The sequence below is a fragment of the Microcaecilia unicolor genome, chromosome 4, assembly GCF_901765095.1.
Source record: "Microcaecilia unicolor chromosome 4, aMicUni1.1, whole genome shotgun sequence".
NCBI lineage: Eukaryota > Metazoa > Chordata > Amphibia > Gymnophiona > Siphonopidae > Microcaecilia > Microcaecilia unicolor.
In genome coordinates this window covers 130,414,765-130,440,664 of record NC_044034.1, presented here as the reverse complement: position 1 = coordinate 130,440,664, position 25,900 = coordinate 130,414,765, and the positions used below count along the sequence as shown (strand labels likewise).

The following is a 25,900-nucleotide window of genomic DNA, read 5'->3' as shown; positions in this document are numbered from 1 at the left end:
ATGTTCTTTTTGCAATGCTGTTATCTATTCTAGTAGGGCCTTAATTTAATAACTTTTTATGGAGGTATATTCTAGTGGAGACCTCTTAAAGACGCATTAACTAGTTGGTCTAGAAATGTTAAGATTGTGGGTCTGTTAACTACTAACCTCTGGATTCTATATAGTGTGCCTATGGCGCAAAAATTGATGCAGATTCTATAACAATGCGCTTTGATTAACAAGCTTAATAAGCTAATGAGCACTGATAATAGCACTTAACAAGCAATAATGAGCACTGATTAGAATTTATGCGCACAACTCGCTAAGCATATTCTGTAACAAAGGTGTGCCAACTTCTAACTATATCAATAAATATATTTTTTGGTTTATCTACGATCTGCTTTGTACAGTTTCCATCTTGGAGTTTGCAGATCGTCTGCCCCTTTGTTTTCTTGGACCCTAGTTATAGAACATGCAGGGATTTACACAAGTTTTTGTTGGTGTAAATGGATGTGCATGGATTTAGACACTGAAATATAAAGTGTATTTTATAATTGGCGCCTAAATCTAGGCACTGATTATAGAATACACAATTTCAGTGCCGATATTTTTAGACAACATATATAGAATCTCCTCCTAAATGTCAAGTCTTTCCTTCAGGTATTGATTCATTATCTTTTAGTTTTAATCTTTTTATTGATTTTCAATACAAAGATAGGACAAGAATTATCAGTCATATAACAAGAAAAAAATGTACAAAGTAGATTAGGGGGGGGGGGGGGGAGGAGGATATACAACAAATAACATTGCATGCATAAGCCAAAGGTTACACGAGATGCATCATCTGAATATATTCAACATTTTACACTAAACATTGTTAAAATAAGATTCAAGTGGAAGCCACTTTTTCTCATGCAAAGCAAAAGAAAATGATTTTTTTAGCAAGATATGTTTCATACTTGTATGTTTGAAGCAGTAAGCTCTACCATTCATGGTATGTGACCTGATATAAGGTCTTCCGAAGCGAAAAAATAACTTTCAAAGCTAAGGAAATCATAGTATTAATAATGCTGCATTCATTAGATGTTAATATATTTTAAAGCAATGGCCTTTAAGTATCACATAATTTGTAAGTTATGGAACGAGGAGTTGAAAAATATCCACTATTAATGACTATATATCGTTTCAATATTTTTGGATCATTTACAATCAAATATAAGATGTTTAAGATTGCCTTGTTGAGAATGACAAGACCAACACAAGTTGGAAGAATCTATTACATGTAATTTAAGAGGCGTCCACAAGATATATTCATAAAGAAGTACAAAGATTGCAACGTTGATGAAGATCTGGAACAGTTAAATAGGGAACCCCACATGTGTTTTCATGACTTATCTGAGATAGGTTGCTGGATATCTTCCTCCCAGCATTTACGCAGACCTGTACATTTGAGAGGAAATTTACTTAGCATTGCTTTATATATATGGGAGGCAGCATGGCCTGTGTGCTGAAGCCACAAATTTATATCAGCAAGCTCTGGGGTTTGAGGCCTATGCTGAATTTGTAAGTTACTTTTTTTCAACATAGACCTAACCTGCAGCCATTGATAGACTTGAGAGTCAGATAATGAAATTCAGTTTTCATATCCGAGAAAGATTTCCAAGCTTGGTTTTTCTGATCAATAAAGTCTTTAAGAGCCCATATTCCTATACGCTGCCAATGAGACCAAGAGAAATGCTTGTTATCAATTCTAAGTTTGTTGTTATTCCATACAGGCACCAATGTCGTGGCGGACCAAGGAGTGCTCAGAGATTTATCAAAAGAGGACAATAATTTATGAGTGATATTGATGATTGCATTGGAGACAATTTTTCTAGGGAGACGCAGCCAACTAGATAAGGATGCAATAAAGGGTCAATAATGGATTGTTGAAATAGCCATCTAGGTAAAGAAACAGTACCCAAGGACCAATCCATTCCTGCCCTGACGTATAATGAAGGCCTTATGATATAGTAGGAGATCAGGGAATCTGACTCCACCCTGCAGTTTGAGCTGCTTTGATTTACATAAGGAGATTCTTGGTACCTTGAGGTTCCATAGGAAATTAGAGAGCAGCTTTTCCAGACGCCTATAAAACAAACAGGGGAAAAAGAAGTGGAATCATACTTAAAGCATATAGTAGATGACGGCAGAAAAAGACCTGCATGGTCCATCCAGTCTGCCCAACAAGATAAACTCATATGTGTATACCTTACCTTGATTTGTACCTGCCTTTTTCAGGGCACAGACCGTACAAGTCTGCCCAGCAGTATTTCCCACCTCCCAACCACCAGTCCCGCCTCCCATCACCGGCTCTGGCACAGACCGTATAAGTCTGCCCTCCACTATCCTCGCCTCCCAACCACCAACCTCTCTTCCCCCACCTGCTCCGCCACCCAATTTTGGTTAAGCTTCTGAGGATCCATTCCTACCGCACAGGATTCCTTTATGCATATCCCACGCATGTTTGAATTCCGTTACCGTTTTCATCTCCACCACCTCCCGCGGGAGGGCATTCCAAGCATCCACCACCCTCTCCGTGAAAACATACTTCCTGACATCTTTTTTGAGTCTTCCCCCCTTCAATCTCATTTCATGTCCTCTCGTTCTACCGCCTTCCCATCTCCGGAAAAGATTTTTTTGCGGATTAAATACCTTTCAAGTATTGAACGTCTGTATCATATCACCCCCTGTTCCTCCTTTCCTCCAGGGTATACATGTTCAGGTCAGCAAGTCTCTGCTCATTTAGATGACGAGAGAAAGTCAGCAATCCTACAGGCCCCAAAACAAATCACTAAAAGACAAATTATGTCTTTTTAGGTATGACTAATTTTTGTAGAAGCTGGATTGCAGGGTATTCTGAGCTCTCAGCTCCTCTTACAGAGTTGATATATGACACCCCCCCCCCCCCCCCCCTTGGCAGCCTCTAATGTTATCATGTGGAATGAGCAGGCTGAAGCTGCTTTCGTAAAGATCAAAAGTGTTAGTAAGCTCTTCAGTCCTAAGACTGCAGATTATTCCAAATCATTTATCCAAACTGTAGACCTGTAAAAATGGATTCATGACATCCATCCTTACCCAAGACTACGGAGGAAAACAGAGACCCTTAGCATACTACTCCAACAGGCTAGATCCTGTAGTCAAAGCCCTCCCACCCTTGTGCAAGCTGTCATTGCTGCAGCAATGGCAGTTCAAGCATCGGCTACGTTACTGTTATTCACGCTCTCATACTCAAAGTTCCACATGCGGTTGCTGTCATTTTATTGCAAAAGATCTCTTATTTATCCCCCTCGAGACATTTGTCCTGTATGGGAAAATTAGGTTCTTACCTTGGTAATTTTCTTTCCTTAGTCATAGCAGATGAATCCGTTACGAGTGGGTTGTGTCCATCAACCAGCAGGGGGAGATAGAGAGCACTGAAAAACCATAGTGCCCTCATGGCCAGCTAGCTCCATCTGCCTCTTCAGTATTTGAAGCTTCCAAAGCAGTGTTACACCGCAAAGCATAACAACATGAACTTTCCTCACAGCGGATGAACGCCCCAAAACTGGAGCTATAAGTCAAAGGAGGAAACTGGAATCATCCTCCTGGAGGGAATGAACTCACCCTCCTGTACTGAACAGAAATCCTGAAGACTGTTTTCCAACTTCCTCCCAATGAGGGAACATATCTACAGGAAAAACTGAACATAAAAGTAACATGGATCACATAATGAATACTGAGGGAGGGCTCATGGATTCATCTGCTATGACTAAAGGAAAGAAAATTACCAAGGTAAGAACCTAATTTTCCCTTCCTTGTTATCAAGCAGATGAATCCATTACGAGTGGAATGTATCAAAGCAATCCCTAGTAGGGTGGAACAAGCCACACCACGCGCCAGCATTTGTGCTCCACAATACGCGTCCCTCCTGGCAGCCACATCAGCCTGTAATGTCGGGCAAACGAGAGCTTAGAAGCCCAAGCAGCTGCACTACATATCTCTTGGAGAGGCAAGTGCTCCAGTTTCGGCCCAAGAAGAGGAAATCGCTCTTGTGGAATGTGCCTTAAAGGCTTCAGGCGGGAGGCCGGCCAGATAGCAGATATGCTGAAAAGATAGCTTCTTTGAGCCAACGGGCTATAGTGGCCTTAGACGCTGAAGACCCTCTGCGTGGACCTGACAAAATGTGACTTAGGCACAATCATCATTTTGATAGTATCCAGTCTACCCACCAAGATTTAGGTGGGGACCACGCTGATAGAGAAGCCTCAATTTTTGCAATATTTTGTCAGAGTTAATTTTGACAGTGGTTATAAGATATTTATCAAAAAAGACACCAAGGTACTTGATAGAAGAAACTACCCACCTAAGTGGGAAGCCTTGAATGGTAAAAGGAACACAAGCATCATTCAAAGGCATCAACTCCGTTTTTGTCCCAGTTAACTTTATAACCTGAAATTTTTGAAAACTGGGAGCAGGCAAATGAGGGCAGATGATTGAGGTCTAATGAGGTACAACAAGATGTCATCTGCATACGCTGAAAGTTTGAACTCCTCTTTACCCAAAGAGACACCAGCTGTATCATTAGATTTACGGATGGCCACTAGAAGGGGCTCAGGGGCCAGATTGAATAACAATGGTGACATGGGACAACCTTGCCTGGTACCTCTGTGTAAAACGAATGAGTTTGAAAATTCCCCGTTAGCCACAATTCATGCAGAAGGAGATGAGTACAATAGCTGTATCATGTGGATGAAGAATTCAGGAAAACCAAATTGCCCAAGAACACTAAACAAGTATTTCCACTCAACCCAGTCAAAGGCTTTTTCAGCATCCAGAAAAACAGATAATATAGGGTAGGCCTTTGACTGAACGAGGTGTATGACATTGCAACCTAGTATTATCAACACCATATCTGTACTTAATGAAGCCAGCCTGGTCTCTTTTTATAAGTGAATGAACAACATTCTCAATTCTACAGCACAAAAGTTTTGCATACATTTTATAATCTGTGTTTAAGAGCGAGATTGGCCTGTAATTTTGTACAATAGTGCAATCTCTATTAGGTTTAGGCAACACTACAATGTTAGTGTCCAAGAAGTGACCTAAGAAGGACGACTTAAGCAAAGCTTGGAAATAAGTCCTTAGCTGAATTAATAGGGAAGATGAAAAGGACTTGTAGAACTCACTGGCAAACCATCTGGTCCCAGTGCTTTGGCTGTAGGCAGCTTTTTGATTGCAGAGACAATCTCCTCATGTGAAATAGGTGATTAAGTTGGTTAATGTGATGCTCCGAGAGGCAAGGTAAATGCAATGATGAGAGAAATTTGAAGATTTCATGATCTTGAGCTGTAGCCTCTGAGGAATAGAGTGATGTATAAAAAGATTCAAAAGCTTCAAGGATTGAAGGAGAGGAAGTCAGGGAGGCTCCTGTAGACGACTGAACAGCAGATATTCACTGCCTAACTTTCTTGCCTTTAAGATAAGATGCAAGCAGTTTACCAGCTTTGTTAGCTTCTGAATAGTATACAGCACTTTGCTTAAAAGAAATGACATTACAGATATTTGACAATAGAGAATTGTATTGCATTTTTAGGGATCTAAGCTTGTGAAGCGTAGATTTGGATGAGGATGCATATAAAACTGTTTCAAGCTGGTGAATTTCCCTTTCAAGGTTAGAAATGTTAGCATTATTAGCCTTGATAAGACGAGTGACTAATTATTTCGCCTCTCAGCCAAGACTTAAATGTTTTTCACCATACAAATCTTTGTTGTTGTAAAAAATTCAGTAGCCTTTTGAGATATGTTTTGGAGAAATCTAGTATCCGTCAGTAAATTGGTATTAAGCCTCCACGAAGAAAATTTGGTTTTATTGGAGACCAATTAAAATCACACGTTCCTTGTCATCAAGCAGATGAAGCCATTACGTATGGGTTGTGTCCATCAACCAGCAGGGGGAGATAGAGAGCACTCAACTTTTCACAGTGCCTCATGGCCAGCTAGCTCCACTGCCTCTTCAGTATTTTCTATCTCCCCAAGCAGGGTGGCTGCAGCTTCTTCGAGCTCCATCAAAAATCTGCCTGGGGGTGGCTCCTGGCTTGCCAGTTGTTAGCCGGGGTGTTAGAGGCTATAGCAGCTTCACTTGAAGGCACATAGGTCAGCCCTTTCCCTGCCTTACCATGCCCCCCATATTAGCTTGCTTTTCCCTGTCCTTTCCCACTCATTGGATGCAGGCACATTGGTTCGCCTTTCCCGGCCTTTCCCACTTATCTGAGCCTCCGGAGTGATTTTATTTACCTCTTTTGCCTCTGCTTTCCTCACAGCGTTTAAAAAAAAAAATTAAAGTTGCGTCGCGCTTTAGCGCAGCGATCTTGGAAAAGAGGTTTTTCTTGAGATTCTTCTGCAGGACCGGAGCTGTGATACTCGGTCTAGTGAGCTAAGAGTGTTTTCTGACTCCTCCGGGGTGGGCCCGCGATCGGGACGTTTTTGGTGCGAACCGCCATTTTTGAATTTTACCGCCGTTTTTCGGCGATGGCTGCGGAGACTGTAAAGCGCTGTTCTAAATGTGGCAAGCGCAAATCAGCAGCGGGGCTCTGTAATTCGTGCTGTACAGACGGTAGAGCCGGCCCAAGCATGGCGAGCGGCGATCTTTTGCCGCTCTGAGCTGGCAGCGGATGCCATTTTGGATTTTCCACATGGCGCGGCCTCCGTTGCGACGGAGAGCCCTGAATCCGGGGGGGGGGGGGGTCCTCTGAGTGAGGCTAATAATAGAGCTGATAGCCCTGGGCAGGATCCGGGCGGTCAGGGAGCGGTTTTCTCCCCTGATTTTGTTTTAATGCTGCATAGGGCATACATGCTTAAAAGCGCTCTTCCACAGGGATCTTCAGACCCTCTGCCTGCCCCCCCCCCTCCCTGGTGGATCCTGGGCTTTTGGAGTTGGCTTTTCCTGTTCTTATCCTCCTGATAAATGCAGAAGGGCTAATTCCCCTTCTGAGTGTGGCGCACCCCCTTTTTTCCCCCGTGGTCGGGGTATGAGGATTCTGAGGGGTCTGGCAGAACTTCTTGGGCTGAGGAGCCAGAGTCGGGTGCAGAATTGCCATAGGAGCTTGATGATCCCGTCTGCGGTGAGGATTTTCCCACCGTGAGGAGCTGCCAGCGCTTATTTCAGATGCCTTACAAGCCCTCTCGATTGAAGATCCTGGGAGTGGCACAGCCTCCTCTGTTAATCCAAGGATAGCTAGTACCAGAAAGCCTGCTCGAGCCTTTTCCTTTGCATGACTCCATCCAAGAGCTTATTTCGGCTCAATGGGCTGAACCCAAGGGACCTTTGAAGGTTGCCAGGGCTATGGGGCAATTATACACTCTGAGTGAGGAACATTTGGCTCGCTTTGCAATGCCTAAAGTGGATGCCCTGGTCACGTCTGTGACAAAGAGAACTACCCTCCCTGTTGAAGGAGGTGTTGCCCTGAAGGATATTCAAGACTGCAGGCTTGATTCAGCTCTGAAGCGGTCCTTTGATTTGGCAGGTCTCACTGTTCGGGCGTCTGCATGCAGTTGTTATGCTGCTAGAGCCCTGCCTGGCTTGGTTACAGCAGGCAGTGGAACAGCCCGGTGATGGAGTAGGAGACCTTATCTGAAGTGGCTCCGCGGATGGAGTCGGCCTTGTCCTTTTTTGGCTGACACCCTTTATGATATGGTCAGAGCTTCAGATAAACAAATGGCTGTAGCAGTGGCGGCTCGCCACACTCTTTGGCTACGACATTGGGCGGCGGACATGGCCTCTAAGCAAAGGTTGGTGAAGTTGCCCTTTCAAGGCCTTCTCCTGTTTGGTGAGGAGCTGGAAAACATTGTTAAAGGCCTGGGGGATTCCAAACCTCAGCGCTTGCCCGAAGATAGGCCGAAGCCTTCCTCTAAGGGTCAGGCGGTCCGCTCCTCTTACAGACCTCGCTTCCGTGAAGCTAGAAGGTACCGCCCGGGGCGTGCTGCTGGGTTCACTTCGCGTGCCCGCTTTCAGCAGAGAAAATCCTTTCGCTCGGACAAACGTTCCGCAGCTGCCGGTTCAGGGGGCGACCCTCTCAATGATGGTGTGCCGGCCCCCTCCTCGTTTCCTGTCATCGGAGGAAGACTTTCCCTATTTTCGAGGAGGGCCAAAATCTCCGCAGATCAGTGGGTCTTGGACCTGATCAGAGGCGGATACCGAATAGAATTCGATGCCCCGGTGTGAGATGTGTTTGTGGAGTACCGATGCGGTTCTGCCGCCAAACGGGCAGCGGTAGAGGAGACTTTGCACAGTCTGTGCCAGATAGGGGCTGTGACCCCCGGCTTGCCTTCCGCTGAACAAGGTCTAGGTCGCTACTCCATTTACTTTGTGGTTGCCATGAAAAGGCGGGTCTTTTCGCCCGATCCTGGACTTAAAAGAGCTAAACAAGTCCTTAAGAGTGCGGCATTTTCACATGGAAACCCTGCGCTCCGTCATTGCGGCGGTACAGCCAGGAGAGTTTCTCACGTCTCTGGACCTGAAAGAAGCTTACTTGCACATACCAATTTGGCTCCCCGCACCAGACGTTTCTGTGGTTTGCGGTGTTGGGAAAACATTTCCAGTTTCGGGCCTTGCCTTTTGGCCTCGCCACAGCTCCCCGAACCTTCTCCAAGGTAATGGTGGTAGTAGCTGCCTTTCTCAGGCGAGAGGGTATCTGGGTTCACCCATACCTAGACGACTGGCTCATCAGAGCAGACTCAGAAAAAGAGAGTCATCTGACTACAGCCAGAGTGGTTTCAGTCCTTCAATCTCTGGGCTGGGTCGTCAATATGGCCAAAAGTTACCTGACCCCCTTGCAATCTCTAGGAATATTCGGGGGCCAGGTTCGACACAGCCTCGGGCTATGTGTTTCTTCCCGAGCAAAGGCGGTGCAAGCTTCAGAATCGGGTCCGTCTGCTCCTGAGGATGCCCCACCGCGAGCTTGGGACATTGTCCAGCTGTGGGATCGATGACGGCCACCTTGGAAGTGGTGCCATGGGCTGAGAGCGCACCTGAGACCTCTCCAGTATTCTCTACTTCAACGATGGTCTCCAGTATCTCAGGATTATCAGTGCAGACTTTCTTGGCTCCCTGCGGCCCGCCTCAGTATGGAGTGGTGGCTCTCGGACAGCATGTTGCGGCGGGGAATGCCGCTGGTGCTTGCCGATTGGTGCCTAGTGGTGACAGATGCCAGCCTGAAGGGCTGGGGCGCATATTGTCAGGGGAACCATGCCCAGGGTCTGTGGATGCCCGACGAGTAGGAGTGGTCTATCAACCGCCTGGAGTTGAAAGCGGTGTTTCTGGCTGTTCTGGCCTTTCAAGTGACCCTGGAAGGATTGGCTCTCCGAGTGATGTCGGACAACACGACAGCAGTGGCCTACATAAATCGACAAGGCGGCACTCAGTGCAGAGCTCTAGCCGCGCAGGCTGAACAAATTTGCCACTGGGCCGAGCTGCATCTACAGTCCTTGTTAGCAGCTCACATTGCAGGTCAGAGCAACGTGCAAGCCGACTAAGCAGGCATCAGATCGATCCAGCGGAGTGGGAACTAGCAGACAATGTATTCCTGCAGATATGTGCCAAATGGGGCAAGCTAGTGATTGATCTTATGGCGACCAGTTCCAATGCCAAAGTCTCGTGCTTCTTCAGCAGACGGAGGGATCCTCGCTCTGCCAGGTTGGATGCCTTGGCTCAACCCTGGCCCCTGGGCTTGCTGTATGTCTTCCCTCCGTGGCCCTTGATAGGGCGAGTGCTCCTGCAGATTCGGCTGCATCCATGAGAAGTGGTGCTCATCGCCCCGGATTGGCCTAGGAGGCCTTGGTATGCGGACCTCCGACAGATGCTGTTGGAGGCTCCCTTTCCATTACCTCTTGTTCCGCACCTGTTGTCACAGGGTCCGGTGGCCATGGAGGACGCCTGCCGCTTTGGTCTTATGGCATGGCGATTGAGAGGGCGCAATTGAGAGACAAAGGCTACTCAAGGTAATTTCCACTCTCCTGCAGGCCCGTAAGCGCTCCACTTCCGTGGCTTATGCTAGGATTTGACGCCAGTTTGAAGTCTGGTGTGTTTCAAGAGCGCTTTTTCCGTTGCGGGCTCCTGTCTCGCCGATTCTGGACTATTTGCGGGATGGTGTACACAAAGGCTTGGCCTATAATTCCCTGCGGGTGCAAGTGGCAGCATTGGCCTCCCTGCGTGGCAAAGTTGAAGGCGTGTCCTTAGCTGCTCATCCAGATGTGGCACGGTTTCTTAGAGGGGTGTTTTGCTCCGTCCTCCCGTGCGGGCACCTTGTCCAGCTTGGAACCTGGGGTTAGTATTGAAGGCCCTTCAGGGGCTCCCTTGAACTGCTTTGGCGTGCTTCAGAGAAAGATTTGACACTGAAGGCCGTCTTTTTAGTGGCCATTACTTCGGCGAGATGGGTGTCAGAGCTCCAGGCGCTGTCCTGTGGAGACCCTTTTCTGCAATTCTCAGAGTCAGAGGTCAAGGTTCGGACCGTGCCTTCCTTCATGCCTAAAGTGGTTTCAGCGTTTCACCTAAACCAGCCTGTTTTTCTTCCTCCTTTGTTGAGGAGGGAGTTTCCAGATTCATTTGGGCAGTTGCAGTATCTGCGAATTACAAATTCTTTCAGGACCTCTGATCATCTTTTTGTGCTGTTTGCAGGTCCTCGCAGAGGGTCTTCAGCGTCTAAAGCCACTATTGCTCGTTGGCTCAAAGAAGCTATCTTTTCAGCATATCTGCTGTCTGGCCGGGCTTCGCCTGAAGCCTTTAAGGCACATTCCACAAGAGCAATTTCCTCTTCCTGGGCGGAAACTGGAGCACTATCTCTTCATGAGATTTGGAGTGCTGCAATATGGGGTTCTAAGCTCTCTTTCGCCCGACATTACAGGCTGGATGTGGCTGCCAGGAGGGATGCGCGTTTTGGAGCACAGGTTCTAGCGCGTGGTGTGGCTTGTTCCTACCTTATTTAGGGATTGCTTTGTTACATCCCATACGTAATGGCTTCATCTGCTTGATGACAAGGAAGGGAAAATTAGGTTCTTACCATGATAATTGTCTTTCCTTTAGTCATAGCAGATGAAGCCATGAGCCCTCCCTGTATGATTGTCTGTATTACAGTGATTCTGATGTTAGGTGCTGCTGTTGTTTCCTGAAGTTATATTCCTTCCTTGGTGAGTCGGAAAACAGTCTTCAGGATTCTTGTTACAGTTTTAGGAGAATGAGTTCATTCCCTCCAGTTCATGTTTTGGGAGGATGAGTTTATTCCCTCCAGGAGGATACAAGTATTCCCTCCGTTTATACAAAGTGGAGGACGAGTTTATTCCCTCCAGGAGGATGAGTTCATTCCCTCCTTTTTTGAGTTCATGCCCTTGTTAAGGGGCCATCGTTCGCTTTGAGGAAAGTTCATGTTATTCCCATTGTGGTTTGCCATACTGCTTTGGAAGCTTCAAATACTGAAGAGGCAGTGGAGCTAGCTGGCCATGAGGCACTGTGAAAAGTTGAGTGCTCTCTATCTCCCCCCTGCTGGTTGATGGACACAACCCATACGTAATGGCTTCATCTGCTATGACTAAAGGAAAGAAAATTATCATGGTAAGAACCTAATTTTCCCATTTTGCTGCATGGTCAGAGATCGATATTTCATGAATGTTTGCAACCAGCAACATGGGGATCAGATCCATAGTGTCCATGTGAGGGGAATATGTATGATGAGGGGCTGAGAAAAAAGAATAGTATCTATATATCGGGTAGAGCAGTCTCCAAAAATCAGACCATCCATTAGAGTGGATAAGATTAGTTAGCATGCTTCTAACTTTAAGCTTAGCAGGTCTACAATTTGAGGATCTATCTAAATAAGGATCTATTGGGAAATTGAAATTGCCTCCAATTATGGTATGACTAATGAGGACGGTAAAGTCAGACATGTTGACTTTGTGAAAGAAGCTGGGATCATCAATGTTTGGAGCATAAACATTGATTAGTATTATGGGATTATCGAGGATTCCTTCTAACCGAGACCATCTTCCTTCATTGTCAGTGACATGGGAGACTAGCTGGAAAGGCAGAGATTTCTTAAGAAGAGTACTGACACCATTTTCCGACCTTTTGCGGGACTAACAAAGCACTGATCAAACCATTTACCCAAACATTTAGAGCTTTCTTGCGCATCCAGGTGAGTCTCTTGCAGAAAGCAGATATCCGCTATTTTCCTCCTCAAATATATTATAAGCTGCTTCCTTTTGATGAGATTGGAGATTCCTTTTGTATTAAGGGAAAGCAATTGCAGATTCATCACAAAAATATACAAAATATGAAACTAGTCCTGTTGTGCCAAACCTATGCATGAGGTAAAGGTAAAAAAATAGTGAGTAAGATTAGAATCCTCCAAAAAAAGAAAAGGTAAATGTGATGAAATACGAGAAATAAGCAGAAACGCTCAGGGGAAGAAAGCTTGCTCCGTAAAGGAGAAAAAAAGAGCAAAAGTGAGATAACCCAGAATGGGGCACATGAGCCCAGTTTAGACACCAGGAGAAGCTTAAGCCAGCATACAATATTAAAATATCACAAAAAGAAGACACATAACAGCCATGAAAACATATCTCCTTAAAAGGGAAAACGTGAAAGAGAGAAAACATCAATTTGCATCATGAGAACCGCTTTCAAGGAGCTTCTGTAAGTCAGCAGGGTCACTATAGTACTTAGTAGTATTCTGAAAAGATGTGTGCATAGTTGCAGGATACAGCAGACCATACGGAGCTCCCATAGCCTTCAACTTAGGGCGCATTGACAAGAACAGCTTTCGCTTTTTAGCAGTAACTTTGGAGAAGTTTGTCTCACCTTAGAGCACCGGGGATTTTAATTGGGCAGCATTTAAATTTGACATCATCTGGTCATGCTGCAGGAATTTGACAATTACAGGGCACGGGTAGTTTTTCCCAGGAACAGGCCGCATCGCAATGCGGTGAGCATGTTCTTTATCAATGATGGAGTCAGTTGGGAGCGCTGCGGCTTTTATAAAAAGCGCTTTTAAAAATTGAATCATATCTTTACCCTCAGACTGCTCAGGAAACCCAAGTATACGAATGCTATTTCTTCTTAAGCGGTTAGAGATATCCTCAACCTCCCGCTGCAAAAGATCAATTTTATTCAGCTTCCGGCTCGTCTCCAGATGAAATGCGTCATGAGCCGACATGCGATCCTCTAGGAATTCAATTTGGGCGTTAAATTGAACAAGCTGAGTTGAAATTGCGGCCAATTCAGATTTAATCTCGGGAGTAGCAGAGAGATTTTGCTGCATCAGGGCATGTAACGCCCGAATATCGTCCACAAGGGAGTCCGTTTTATCGGGAGGCAACAGCGCCTGGAGGGCCTTTTCAGAAGTAGAGACATCGGACTTTTGTTCCACTTGGAGCCAGGGTAGAAAGAGTGTGAACCGCCATTTCTATTTGCTTTTGACGCCATTGAGTCAAGCACACAGAGATCGCAATGGTAGGATCCAGAAAAAGTGAAAATGCAGGCTGCTATGTAACTCGAAGAAACGAAGCTGGTGAGAGAACAAACCCTCTGCGTCCATACTGGTTAAGGTCACGTGACCCCCCCCCCCCCACCCCCCGATTCATTATCTTTTAAATAAACAGGTTACATTATAAAATTTTATTCTTAGTCATGTCTTCAATGCAGCAACTGCCTTTTCATTTGGAAAAGTTCTGTCACCAGTGGTTTTCACCATGGGTTGCACCTCCTCAAACAAGCAGGCTCATAGGGTAGAGTGAATTTGGAGGAAGGTCAGAACCAGTTATGCTTATGAAATATGTATAGAATGCTATTGGCATTATCAGCAGCCTGTCAAATCTGCCAAAAAAGCATTAGCGTCCAGATGCACCAATTTGCACAAGTAACATACATAACATAGTAAAGTGGGTTGTATTCTCCTACCAACAGATGGAGATACAGAAACTGATTTTTTCCACTCATCAAATGGGAATATAGGCTGGTGCTCTGTGCAAAACTCCAGTATTTATGACAGTCACAGAAACAAAAAATGTGGTTTTAATGAATTTTGTTAGAGCAAACAATTTGTAATATTACAGTCCACACCTCATCCTTTTGTGTGAAAGAATAAAAAAGTTAGAGAAGTTATGTAACTTTTGCAGACCACAAGGTCATTTATTTTTGTGGGTCAGGGGTGGGGGTTTCACTGGACCACCAGAGATGGTTTTAGTTGGGGGGCAGGAAGAGGTCCATTGGACCACCAGGGATGTTTGTAGTGTGTGTGTGTTTGTGTGTGTGTGTGTGTGTGTGGGGGGGGGGGGGTTAGGAAGAGTCCGCTGGACACCCAGGGAGGTTTTAAAGATTGGGAGGGGGGGGGGGGGGGTTGGCAGTTGGGCTTAGAAAACCGGTGTGCTGCTGACTTTCCTGTCGGTGTTTGAGCCAGTCAGCGCTTGTGCACTGACAGGAGAATTAGCAAGAGACCCCAACAACGGCTTCAAACTGTTGGTAGTTTTTAGCCACTAGAGCAGTGTTTTCAATGTACAGGTTTTCTGAGCATTGCATAGAATAGCTAGTAAGCTCATTAACATGGGACTTTTGGTCACTGCTTCTGTGCACAGTAAACCTGTGGCTGAAAGCCTCTGTGAATTGGCCACACATTAATGTTTCTTTTAGACTGTTGGGACCTAATCCTAGCCCAAAGCCTAACTCATCATTTTGGTGAGGGGTGGCCCCAAGGGGATTGGCGGGGGCCTTATTTTGGGGTCTCGCCACCGTAGAACAGATCTGGTCATTCTGGAGGATCTTGGTTCTTCAGAGGGAGTGGAGGAGGACTCGGAGATCATCTTGGGCTCCCAGTTCCTCTTGGGAGTCTGTGGAAGAGCCATCCCAAGGGATCTGGCTTTTTTGTTGCGAGGAGCTGTCTCATCTCTTAGATGAGGTTGCGGGGGCTTTGGCTATGCTTAAGTCTCCCATAGCAGGCTCTTCAGGGCCCTAAAGCATTTTTCGCTTAATAAGGCATCTGCATGATAATGTTGGAGTGGGAGCTCCCAGATGGTCCACTCGGGGTGGCCGATTCTCTTGATCATCTCTGTGCCATATCTGAGGAGGTTGAGAAGTGTTGGGTCTTTCTGAAGGTGGATGTCCTTGTTATGGCGGTCACAAAGTCAACCACTGTACCTGTCCAAGGAGGCTCAGCTCTTAGGGAGCTTCATGAAAATAATGTGGAGCAATAGCTCCACTTGGGCCTTTTCAGTGAGGGCCCCAGCATTCAGGCTGCTATTTGTTGCGGTTACATAGCTCCATGCTGCATTGGTTTCAGTGGTTGCCGTAATCCCTGGAGATTTTTCATCTGGAATCTGGGACGGTCTTTTTGGGCGGACAGCCTCTACACTCTGGTGCTTAGGGTGCTGATGCATGTAAGAACTACTTTTTTGAACATATATGTATGCAAAGGGGCAACTAGTATAGACTTACCTGTTTTGCATGGTATTGTTTTCCAGTAATATAGTTTTCAGTGTGTGCAGTTAATTGTGGCTGTAATTAATGCCCCTGTGGTCTTGCTGACCAATTGTTTTTCTTCTTTTAAAGGATCTTTTTCTGCCTTTTAGCCCCCTGTAGTAGCCAAAAAGTCTGGATCTTACTGGGCTTTGATAATGACTTAGCGAGGCACAGTTTCATTGAGGTGTATGTGTGGAGGCGGGGGGAGGGGGGTCTCAAAAATGAAGATTTAAAAAAAGGTACATTTTAGACCATTTCTACGGGAGCTTCTCTTTTAGTCTGCTTTCCTGGTTGAACTCATGAGTTCTCTCATCTGTTCCATCTGTCTTCTGATTTTTGCTAATCATGAGTTCTGCAGTCATACGGCACTAACTGCCTTAGGTTTGTGCAGAGTCTTACTTTGGCACCTGAAGGTTGCAGATTCCTTCCATATCTTGGGTCATCTTTTTGTCTTCCATGTTTCTTGGTAGAAAGGAAGGCAGCATCCAAATCCTTGCTATCACAGTAGACTAAGAAGGTTATTGGTACAGCTTTCCGTTTGAGCCACAGGGCAGTTCTACAGGGGCTTTGAGCTCAATAAGGGTGCGGGTGATTTCCTGGTCGGAGTTTTGAATGGTCTCATTGAAGGATATCTGCAGAACAGCAATGTGGTCATCACTACATACTTTATAAGGCATTATAGGTTGTTTCTGGGCAAGAGAAGGGTGGATGATGTCTTTGGGTAGGCTGTTCTCAGGGATGCATTGTTTTCCTCCCTCCTGGGTCTTGAAGCTTGGGTGTGTCCCATTTGTCTTGACTGTTCTAAAGGAGGCTAAGGAAGGTGTAATTTGTTCTTGCCTGGTAATTTCCTTTCCTTGATTTATGCTGGGTCAGTCCTGGGTTTCCTGGTTATTCTCTTCAGTATCATAAATGTCAGAGAGATTGTATGATTATTGTTGTGGCAGAGATTAAGGCAGGGTCCTTGATTGGTTGTATGTTTTTGATTTGTTCAAAAGGAGGATAGCTATGATTGTTTCCTAGAATGTTAAACTTCAGCTTTTGAATGGGATATTGGCAAGTTCTAGGGCTGCGCTAGGCTTTATAATGATGATGACATTACTGGAAATCACTTTTCTCTGCCTCCAGCTGCTGATTATGTGGCACAACCTACTTGACTGGAGGTGGTGATGAAAACAATAATTGAATTAAAAATGCATGGGATAAACAAAAAGGAATATGGTATGGAAAGAATGAAACCAAACAACAAACTAAGCAGTGCTCAGATGGCAACTCCAGCAATTGGGAATCAAAGCCACTATCGGACAGACTTCTACAGTCTGCTCTGGGTTCTAGGTCAGTTCCCTACTGGACAGTTCCCACCCACCAATTCCTAACTAGGACAATTTCCATTGAGGCAATTCTCAACACACCAGGGAGTACAATTCCCACCCATAATTTAACCCCCCCCCCCCACAACACACTAGGACAATTAATCTCCCCAATCCCAGTTTACACATCCCTTTCCCCTTCCAGACATGCGATTAATGCACCCTAACTGCAACCTGCCTACAAGTAAACTAAGATTTTAAATGATCTTAAATGAGTAAGCTCTAAATTTTGCCCACAACATGTGCAAGGTATCCTTGTAATAACCAGCATCTCAAAACTGAATAAACTTCCTTGAATGTGCGGCAGGGGGACGGGAGTCAAGAAGGGGAAACAGAGACTACTCTGTCTTCAACTCCCTCCCTCCCTCCCACCTAAACACACACACACACACACACACACACACACCATCCATCCACCTCTCCTTTAGCCCTGGATGTCCTCCCTACACATACCTTACATCATCCTGGTGATGTAGTGGCTTGCTTCGGGGCAGGAAAGGTCCCCATACTTTCCTGCCTGCTGCCGCTGATCCTCTCGCCTCTGCTGATTGTTTAAAATGGCCACTGAGACTTCAAGCTCGAAGCAAGCCACTAGACCACCAGGATGATGTAAGGTATGGGGAGGGAAAGCAGAGGTCAGTTTTAGTTCCTCAGGAACACCGCACGATCTGGGTCCATCCCTGCGGGATCACTGTGGACCTTGATCCATCCCCGCAGGATTCCCGCTATCCCCGTTCCGGTGCAGCCCTCTAGTATGCATATTATTTATTACATTTCTATCCCGAGCTTTCCCACTCATCGCAGGGTCAATGCGGCTTACATAGTAACAAGAGAATACAATCTGTAGTATCAGAATCAACAAAGTAGGTATGTGGTAGGCCAAATGAACAAGGGGTAAATGGGATAAAAGAGGTATGAGAGAAAGGATAGGGATAGGTAATGACGTAGAGCGATAAAGAAGAGGTAGGGGAAGAGTATGGAGGGTAAGAAGATTGGTAGGAGGTAATTTCTAAGTCATTGTTGTTAATGATAAGATGAACCGGTAAATGGATGGGTTGCTTATGTTTGCTTATGGTAGGTCAAGTCGTTTGGGTAAATCTGTTTGAATAGATGGGTTTTCAATAGTTTCCTAAAGGGAAGGTACTCACTAGTTGATCAAATGTATCTGGGTAAAGCATTCCAGAGTTGTGATCCCAGGTAGGGGAAGTTAGATGCATGATATGTTTTATACTTTAGTCCTTTGCAATTGGGAAGGTGCAGGTTAAGGTATGTTCATGAAGATGTTGACCTGTTTCTGGATGGAAGATTTAAAAGATTGACCATGTAACTTGGTGATACTCCATGGATGATCTTGTGGATTAGTGTGATGGCCTTAAAGTTGACTCGTATGGGTAAAGTATGATGCAGTGTTGCATCATACATTATTCTAAGAGTTTTATCTTATTGGGCAGACTGAATGGGCTGTACAGGTCTTTATCTGCTGTCATGTACTGTTTTACTGGTTTAGCAGGACTCAATGAAGCTAATTAGCAAGTAAGAGCAAATTTCACTTTTTATAAATTAAATGTAACTGCTTTGAATGTAGTTGGAAAAACCACAGAAAGGCAATATGTCAAATCCCTTTCCCTTATATACTTTTTTGACAGCATGATCAAAATTACATAGTAAACACTGTAATTTTTGTCTCCTTCAAAGCTGTGATGCAGATCCATCAGCCCTAGCAAAATATGTTCTTGCATTGGTGAAGAAGGATAAAAGTGAGAAAGAGCTGAAGGCATTGTGTATTGATCAACTGGATGTATTTCTCCAGAAGGGTAAGAAGTTGCTTATAGTTGGAGAACCTTTCTTTATTATGAGCCAGCTTCCTCTCTGCTCAGTTATATTTTGTATTCTTTGTGATGATCTTAATCTTTTGGTTATAATAATAGTAAGAGCTTTTGGAGGATAAATTTACAACTAAAATTTAATGTACTTGATCTTGCATTCAATTTCGGTGTGTCTGCCAGTAATGGGTAAAATGAATAACTATCCATGCCTTTTCAGTTATATCACCCTAAATGCAGCAGCCATGGGAAAATGGCAAGCTAAGTTATCGGTATTTATTTATTGGGGATTTATTAACTGCCTTTATGAAGAGATTCACTTAAGGCGGTGTACAGTAGGTACAGTTTAACATCAAACTTAAAAGTGTGTTGACTGCTTAACAATAGTAAAATGTACAAGTATAAACATAAATACAACAAAAGAGGAAAACTTAAAAACAGCAAATTGAAACTTAATAATTTGAGTGTGAAACAGGTTAAAAAATATACACATTTAACAGCATTAAATTCAAATAACAGAGACATAATATGATGTAATCATAATAGTGATGGAGTATATAATAATAATAAGCACACAATTAGAACATTCAAATAAAATTGCTATGATTCTAATGCTTTTCTATAATGCAGCTTACCATATAGCTGAGGGGCCATATGCAGTTGTATAGATGGGGACAAGATGCGTGGTACAGAGTCAGTTGGGATAAATAAGTGGGTGACTAATTTAAAGGCAAGTTCTTTGTACAGTGAATCAAGATATAAAGAAGTGGTCTAAGTTATAGTGTGTGTAGCAAGCTAGCCCAGGTGCAAAATGGGTGTTTAGTCAGTCACCCTATGTAGTAAAGGCTTGAATACTTTTATCCACTTCAGACTTGTTTACATGTCACCAGTTTTGGGTTAGATTGCAGAGCAACAGCAAAGTTGTAGTCACATTTTCCTTTTTGTGAAAGTGAGTGACATATATTTGAACTGAAAATACAGATCTGTTGTGTGAAATACTTTGATTAAACCAGTGGTGCAAACAACTCAACCATTCAGCATTCTTTGGTTGTTAAAATAATCACCATATCTACCTGAGCCTAGTGGTTATATTAGTTTCAGAAAAAAATGGATTTTCTGCATATGGGGATGCTTTGGAGTAATGTGAATTGTCTAAAGTGTTTTCTCCAAGTGCAAGCAGGCTGAATTATTGTCACACATGGGTTGACGATCCGCGTTGGCCCAGGAATCGGCATAAAGACATAACAAAAAAATAAAAATTTGCTAGAGCCTTCTGGTGCATGTGTAGTGCTGCACTACATGGACTGACCACCCGTCGTGCGACCGTGCTGCCCAGTTTCTTCTGCGTGAGGAGCGACAGCTTTTTCTGTGGCTCCTCTCTTCGTGCCCGGGAAAGATCCTTCTTCAATTTTCAGGAGTTTTTACTCTTTTTTTTTTTTTTTTTTTTTAATTTAATTCAGAAAAAAAAAGTTTTTTCCCTTTATTTTTTCTTAGTTTTAGTTTCTTTTTAGTAGTGGCTGTCTTTTAGGCCGCACGGTCGGGTCTCTCCCTTGTGCCTTTTTTTCTCGGCACAGTCTGATTTTGCAGGTGCGGTCTTCCATGTCATTGAAGACTCCCAGCGGCTTTCAAACGTTGTACTCGGTGCTACCGGACCATTCAGGCACAGATACCCATTCCTGGTATATCCAGTGCCTTGGGCCCGACCTAGCTCGTTGTGCCCTTTGTCTTCGTATGAAGAACAGGATACAACTTGCTCGAGAATCCCAGAGAGGGAAACTTTTTTGGGGCTCGATCCGGTTCTTCGACGTCAGCATCGAGGGACACATCGACGTTGGGAGTGGAGGTAGGCATGGCTGCTGAGAGGCCACAGCATGCTGGGATCAGTGAGGCATCGAGTGGGTCCCCACCTGCCAAGGCCTCCTTCTGTAGAGACCCCCTCGGGGCCGTCCATTGTCTGACCCGACCCCGAGGCAACAAGGGGATTCGACGTCCTCGTTGGCACCGAGAAGCCTCGGTGAGGTGCATCGATTGAAGGCTAAGAAGCACTGACACCGTTCCCCCTCGTTGCATGGTGTCAGGGAGCTCGGGCGCTGAGGGATTCGGCACCTGAGAAGCGTCGGCGCTGGGAGGACCACTTCCCCTCCATACAGGAGGTGCCGACGCTTCAGCCTCTTAGCAGTCCGGTTCCTGCTCCCGAGCCTCGGATGATTCTGCCACCTACTCCTCCACCGGCCCCGCAGCTTTCTCCAATGGCGGCTCTCGACGAGTGCATCCGGGCCTTGCTTCCAAAGCTTCTGGAAGGACTGCTGCACCAATCTGCTTCGGCATCGGGGGTGCTTGCGCCTGCCGTGCCATCTATTGCAGCTTCATCTGGCCCTCCACCTGTGGTTCCGGTATTGGCTGCCACCCTGGTGAACTCCCAGTTGATGTCGGTGGAGGAAGCTTCACCGCAGACCATGCCGGTGTCAGCCCCTCGACGTCGCCATCGGGACCGTAGGTCTTAGGCGTCGAAGCAGGTACAGTTTCGGAGGTCACTGAGGGAAGTGCTTTCCGATACTGAGGAGGAGCGCTCGTGGGAGTCAGAGGAAAATCCCAGATACCAAAGAGTCCTTTGGGTTTCCCTCTGAACCTTCCCCTCCACCTGAAAGGAGACTGTCTCCTCCTGAGAGCCTCTCCTTTTCATCTTTTGTGTGAGAAATGGCTGGAGCCATTCCATTCCCCGTAGATGTGGAGGATGAGCCCAGGGCTGAGATGCTTGAGGTCCTGGACTACACCTCTTCACCTAAAGAGGCATTGACATCACCTTTGCATAAGGTACTCCGGGAAGTCCTTATGCGAAACTGGGTGTCTCCTCTGGTCCCATGATCCCCAAGAAGACTGATTCCCAGTATCGGATCCATGGTGAACCTGGGTTAATGAGGTCTCAGTTACCCCATAACTCAATGGTGATGGACTTCGCCCTTGAGAGCTAAGAGTTCTAGAGACTATGCCCTGGCGCCCCCAGGCAGAGAAACTAGGACCTTAGATTATTTTGGGAGGAAGACATATCAGGCCGCTATGCTCGCTGCCCGTATTCAGTCTTACAGCTCTTCACGATAATCCACTTGCGGAACTCGGTGAGACAGCTGTCTAGTTTGGTCAGTGCCCTCCCACAGGAGCAGGCTGAACCTTTTTGCCAGGTGGTCAGGCAGCAGAAGACTTGTAAATTCCTGGCCAGGGGCGCTTATGACACTGTTGAAGTAGCATCCAGAATCTGTGCTCATGGTATAGCGATGCACAGACTGTCATGGCTGAGTGTCTCTGACCTGGATCATTTGGTCCAGCAGTGGATTTGCTAATAATGTTCCTTGCCTGGGGGGATAATCTTTTTGGAGAGAAGGTAAAGGATCTAGTAGGACAGATCAAGAAGCACCTTCTGCTACAACCTTCTCAACTAGGAGGAAGATTTGGGTGGGATACCGGTGCCGGAAATGGTATTTGTAGCTGACGAGTCGGAGAAACTTAATGAATTCTCTGTAAACCTGGAGGATGTAAACTGAAGAGTAGCAAATCTCCTGGACCGGATGGTATTCATCCCAGAGTACTGATAGAACTGAAAAATGAGCTTGCAGAGCTATTGTTAGAAATATGTAATTTATCCTTAAAATTGAGTGTGGTACTGGAAGATTGGAGGGTGGCCAATGTAACGCCAATTTTTAAAAAAGGTTCCAGAGAAGATCCAGGAAATTATAGACTGGTGAGTCTGACGTTGGTGCCGGGCAAAATGGTAGAGTCTATTAAGTTCAAAATTACAGAGCATATTCAAAAGCATGGATTAATGAGACAAAGTCAACCTGGATTTAGTGAAGGGAAATCTTGCCTCACCAATCTACTACTTTTGAAGGGGTGAACAAGCGTGGATAAAGGTGAGCAGGTTGATATTGTGTATTTGGATTTTTAGAAGGCGTTTAACAAAGTATCTCATGAAAGACTCCAGAGGAAATTGGAGAGTCATGGGATAGGAGGTAGGGTTCTATTGTGGATTAAAAACTGGTTAAAATATAGAAAACAGAGAGTAGGGTTAAATGGTCAATATTCTCAATAGAGAAGGGTAGTTAGTGGGGTTCCCCAGGGGTCTGTGCTGGGACTGCTGCTTTTTAACATGTTTATAAATGACTTAGAGATGGGAGTAACTAGTGAGGTAATTAAATTTGCTGATGACACAAAGTAATTCAAAGTTGTTAAATCGTGGGAGGATTATGAAAAATTACAAGAGGACCTTACGAGAATGGGAGACTGGGCATCTAAATGACAGATGACGTTTAATGTGAGCAAGTGTAAAGTGATGCATGTGGGAAAGAGGAGCCCGAATTATAGCTACGTCATGCAAGGTTCCACGTTGGGAGTCACGGACCAAGAAAGGGATCTAGGTGTCGTTCATGATACGTTGAAACCTTCTGCTCAGTGTGCTGCTGTGGTTAAGAAACCAAATAGAATGAAAGGTATTATTAGGAAAGGAATGGAAAACAAAAATGAGGATGTTATAATACCTTTGTATTGCACCATTGTGTGACCGCATCTTGAATATTGTGTTCAGTTCTGGTCGCTGTATCTCAAAAAAGATATAGTGGAATTAGAAAAGGTACAGAGAAGGGTGACGAAAATGATAAAGGGGATGGGACGATTTCCCTATGAGGAAAGGCTAAAGCGGCTAGGGCTCCAGCTTAGAGAAAAGGCGGCTGAAGGGAGATATGATAGAGGTCTATAAAATAATGAGTGGAGTTGAATGGGTAGATGTGAAGCGTCTGCTTACGCTTTCCAAATATATTAGGACTAGGGGGCATGTGATGAAGCTACAATGTAGTAAATTTAAAACGAATCGGAGAAAATTTTTCTTCACTCAACATGTAATTAAACTCTGGAATTCGTTGCCAAAGAATGTGGTAAAGGCGGTTAGCTTAGCGGAGTTTAAATAGGTTTGGATGGCTTCCTAAAGGAAAAGTCCATAGACCATTATTAAATGGACTTGGGGAAAATCCACTATTTCTTGGATAAGCAGTATAAAATGTTTTGTACATTTTTGGGAACTTGCCAGGTATTTGTGACCTGGATTGGTCACTGTTGGAAACAGGATGCTGGGCTTGATGGACCTTTGGTCTTTCCCAGTATGGCAATACTTATGTACTTATGTAGGAGGTTTTTTGGTGGGCCGTGGAGTGTTCCTTATTCCAGGTGTAGGTACACTCCTGTGTCTCGCCAACCTACTCAGGCTCAGCCCCAGCATGCTCGTTACCGTCAACAGCTTGCACCCAAGGTCTTGCTGCTCCTCAGCAAAAGCAAGCAACGGGCTTTTGACTGGCTCCAGGAAAGCATAGCCTCAGTAAAAGTGTCCGTACCAGATGATTTGCCAGTTGGGGGGGGGGGGGGGGGGGTTGATGTTTTTTCACCAAAGGGTCATTTTATTCATTCTAATAAAGACCTTGTTTGGGATACACCGTTTGTGAGAGGACTCTTTTGGATCCACTGGTTGTACATTTGACTTTCTGTTTCTCCTGTGGAGAGATCACCTTCTGTGGGTGTTGTTTTCACCAAAGGTGCCTCTCTTAACCTTCAGCTGATGGGTTCTTCAAATAGTCCGGTTAGGATACACCCTCAATCTGGAATCCAGACCTCCAATTTGCCCACCCAGCACAGGCAGGTACTTGCAGAGGAACTCTCCACCCTTCTTAAGGCTCATGCGGTTGAACCCATTCCACCAGGGGAAGAAGGGCTGGGGTTCTATTCCAGGTACTTCCTTCTGCAAAAGAAAACAGGGGATGTGTCCCATCCTAGACCTAAGGGCACTGAACAAATTCCTAGTTAAAGAAAAATTCAGGATGGTTTCCCTGGGCACCTTTCTTCCCAAGATTCAGAAAAAACGACTGGCTATGCTCTCTGGACTTAAAGGAAGCTTACACACACATCCCAATACTTCCAGTTACAGGAAATTTCTTCGATTTCGGCTGGGAATGCAGTACTTTCAGTACCGCGTGCTGCAATTTGGCCTAGCATCAGCTCCCATGGTGTTCACGAAATGCCTAGGAGTAGTTGCAGCGTCGCTACGCAGACTGGGAGTGCATGTGTTCCCTTATCTCAACAATTGGCTGGTGAAGAGCATCTCGGAGGACAGTGCTCTGGAGTACATGTAGATGGCTATTCAGATGCTGGAACTGCTAGGGTTTGTAATAAATTACCCCAAATCCCATCTCACTCCTGTTCAGAAATTGGAGTTCATTGGAGCACTACTGGACACAAGGACGTTCAGGCCTACCTTCCCGAGTCACAGACAGACAACCTTCTGTCCCTGGTGTCCATGGTTTGAGCGTCTCATCAAATCACAGCTTGGCAGATGTTGAGACTTTTGTGGCACGTGGCCTCCACAGTTCATGTTACACCCATGGCATGTCTACATATGAGATCTGCTCAGTGGACCCTAGCTTCCCAGTGGTATCAAGCTGCGGGGAATCTAGAAGATGCCATCCAGCTGTCCACTGATTTTCGGAATTCTCTTCAATGGTGGACAATCCGTTCCAATTTGACCATGGGGCGACCATTCCAAATTCCACAGCCGCAGAAGGTGTCGACTATGGATGCATCTCTACTGGGGTGGAGGGCTCATGTATATAGTCTTCACACTCAGGGAGCCTGCCCCCCCCCCCCCCCCCCGGGAAATATGTCTTCAGATCAACATCCTGGGGCTCAGAGCGATCTGGAACGCTTTAAAGGCCTTCAGAGATCGGCTGTCCAACAAAATTATCTTAATTCAAACAGACAATCAAGTTGCGATGTGCTACAGGAAGAAGCAGGGAGGCACCGGATCTCGCCCTCTATTTCAGGAGGCCGTCCAGATGTGGCTTTGGGCGTGCCGTCACGGCATGTTTATGCAAGCCACTTATCTGGCGGACTTAAACAGCAGTCTGGCTGACAGACTGAGCAGGGTAATGCAACCTCACGAGTGGTCGCTGAGTATGGCTGTTGCCCGAAAGATCTTCTGAGCATGGGGCACCCCTTCGGTTCTTTTTGGCACTCAAATCAATCACAAGGTCACTCAGTTCTGTTCCAGGCTTCAGGCCCACGGTAGACTAGCGTCACGTGCCTTTCTTCTACATTGGGGAACAGGCCTTCTGTATGCGTATCCTCCCATACCTCTGGTGGGAAAGACTTTGTTGAAACTCAAGACCGTGGCACCATGA

General features: G+C 45.4%; 1 protein-coding gene across 1 annotated transcript in view; it reads left to right on the top strand.

Annotated features, from left to right (window-relative positions):
• Positions 1-25,900, top strand: part of RBM26 (RNA binding motif protein 26) — a 492,900-nt gene that overhangs the window by 4,273 nt on the left and 462,727 nt on the right. Inside the window, 1 exon segment of the mRNA XM_030200623.1 lies at positions 18,562-18,680. Coding sequence (XP_030056483.1) covers positions 18,562-18,680 — 119 coding nt within the window.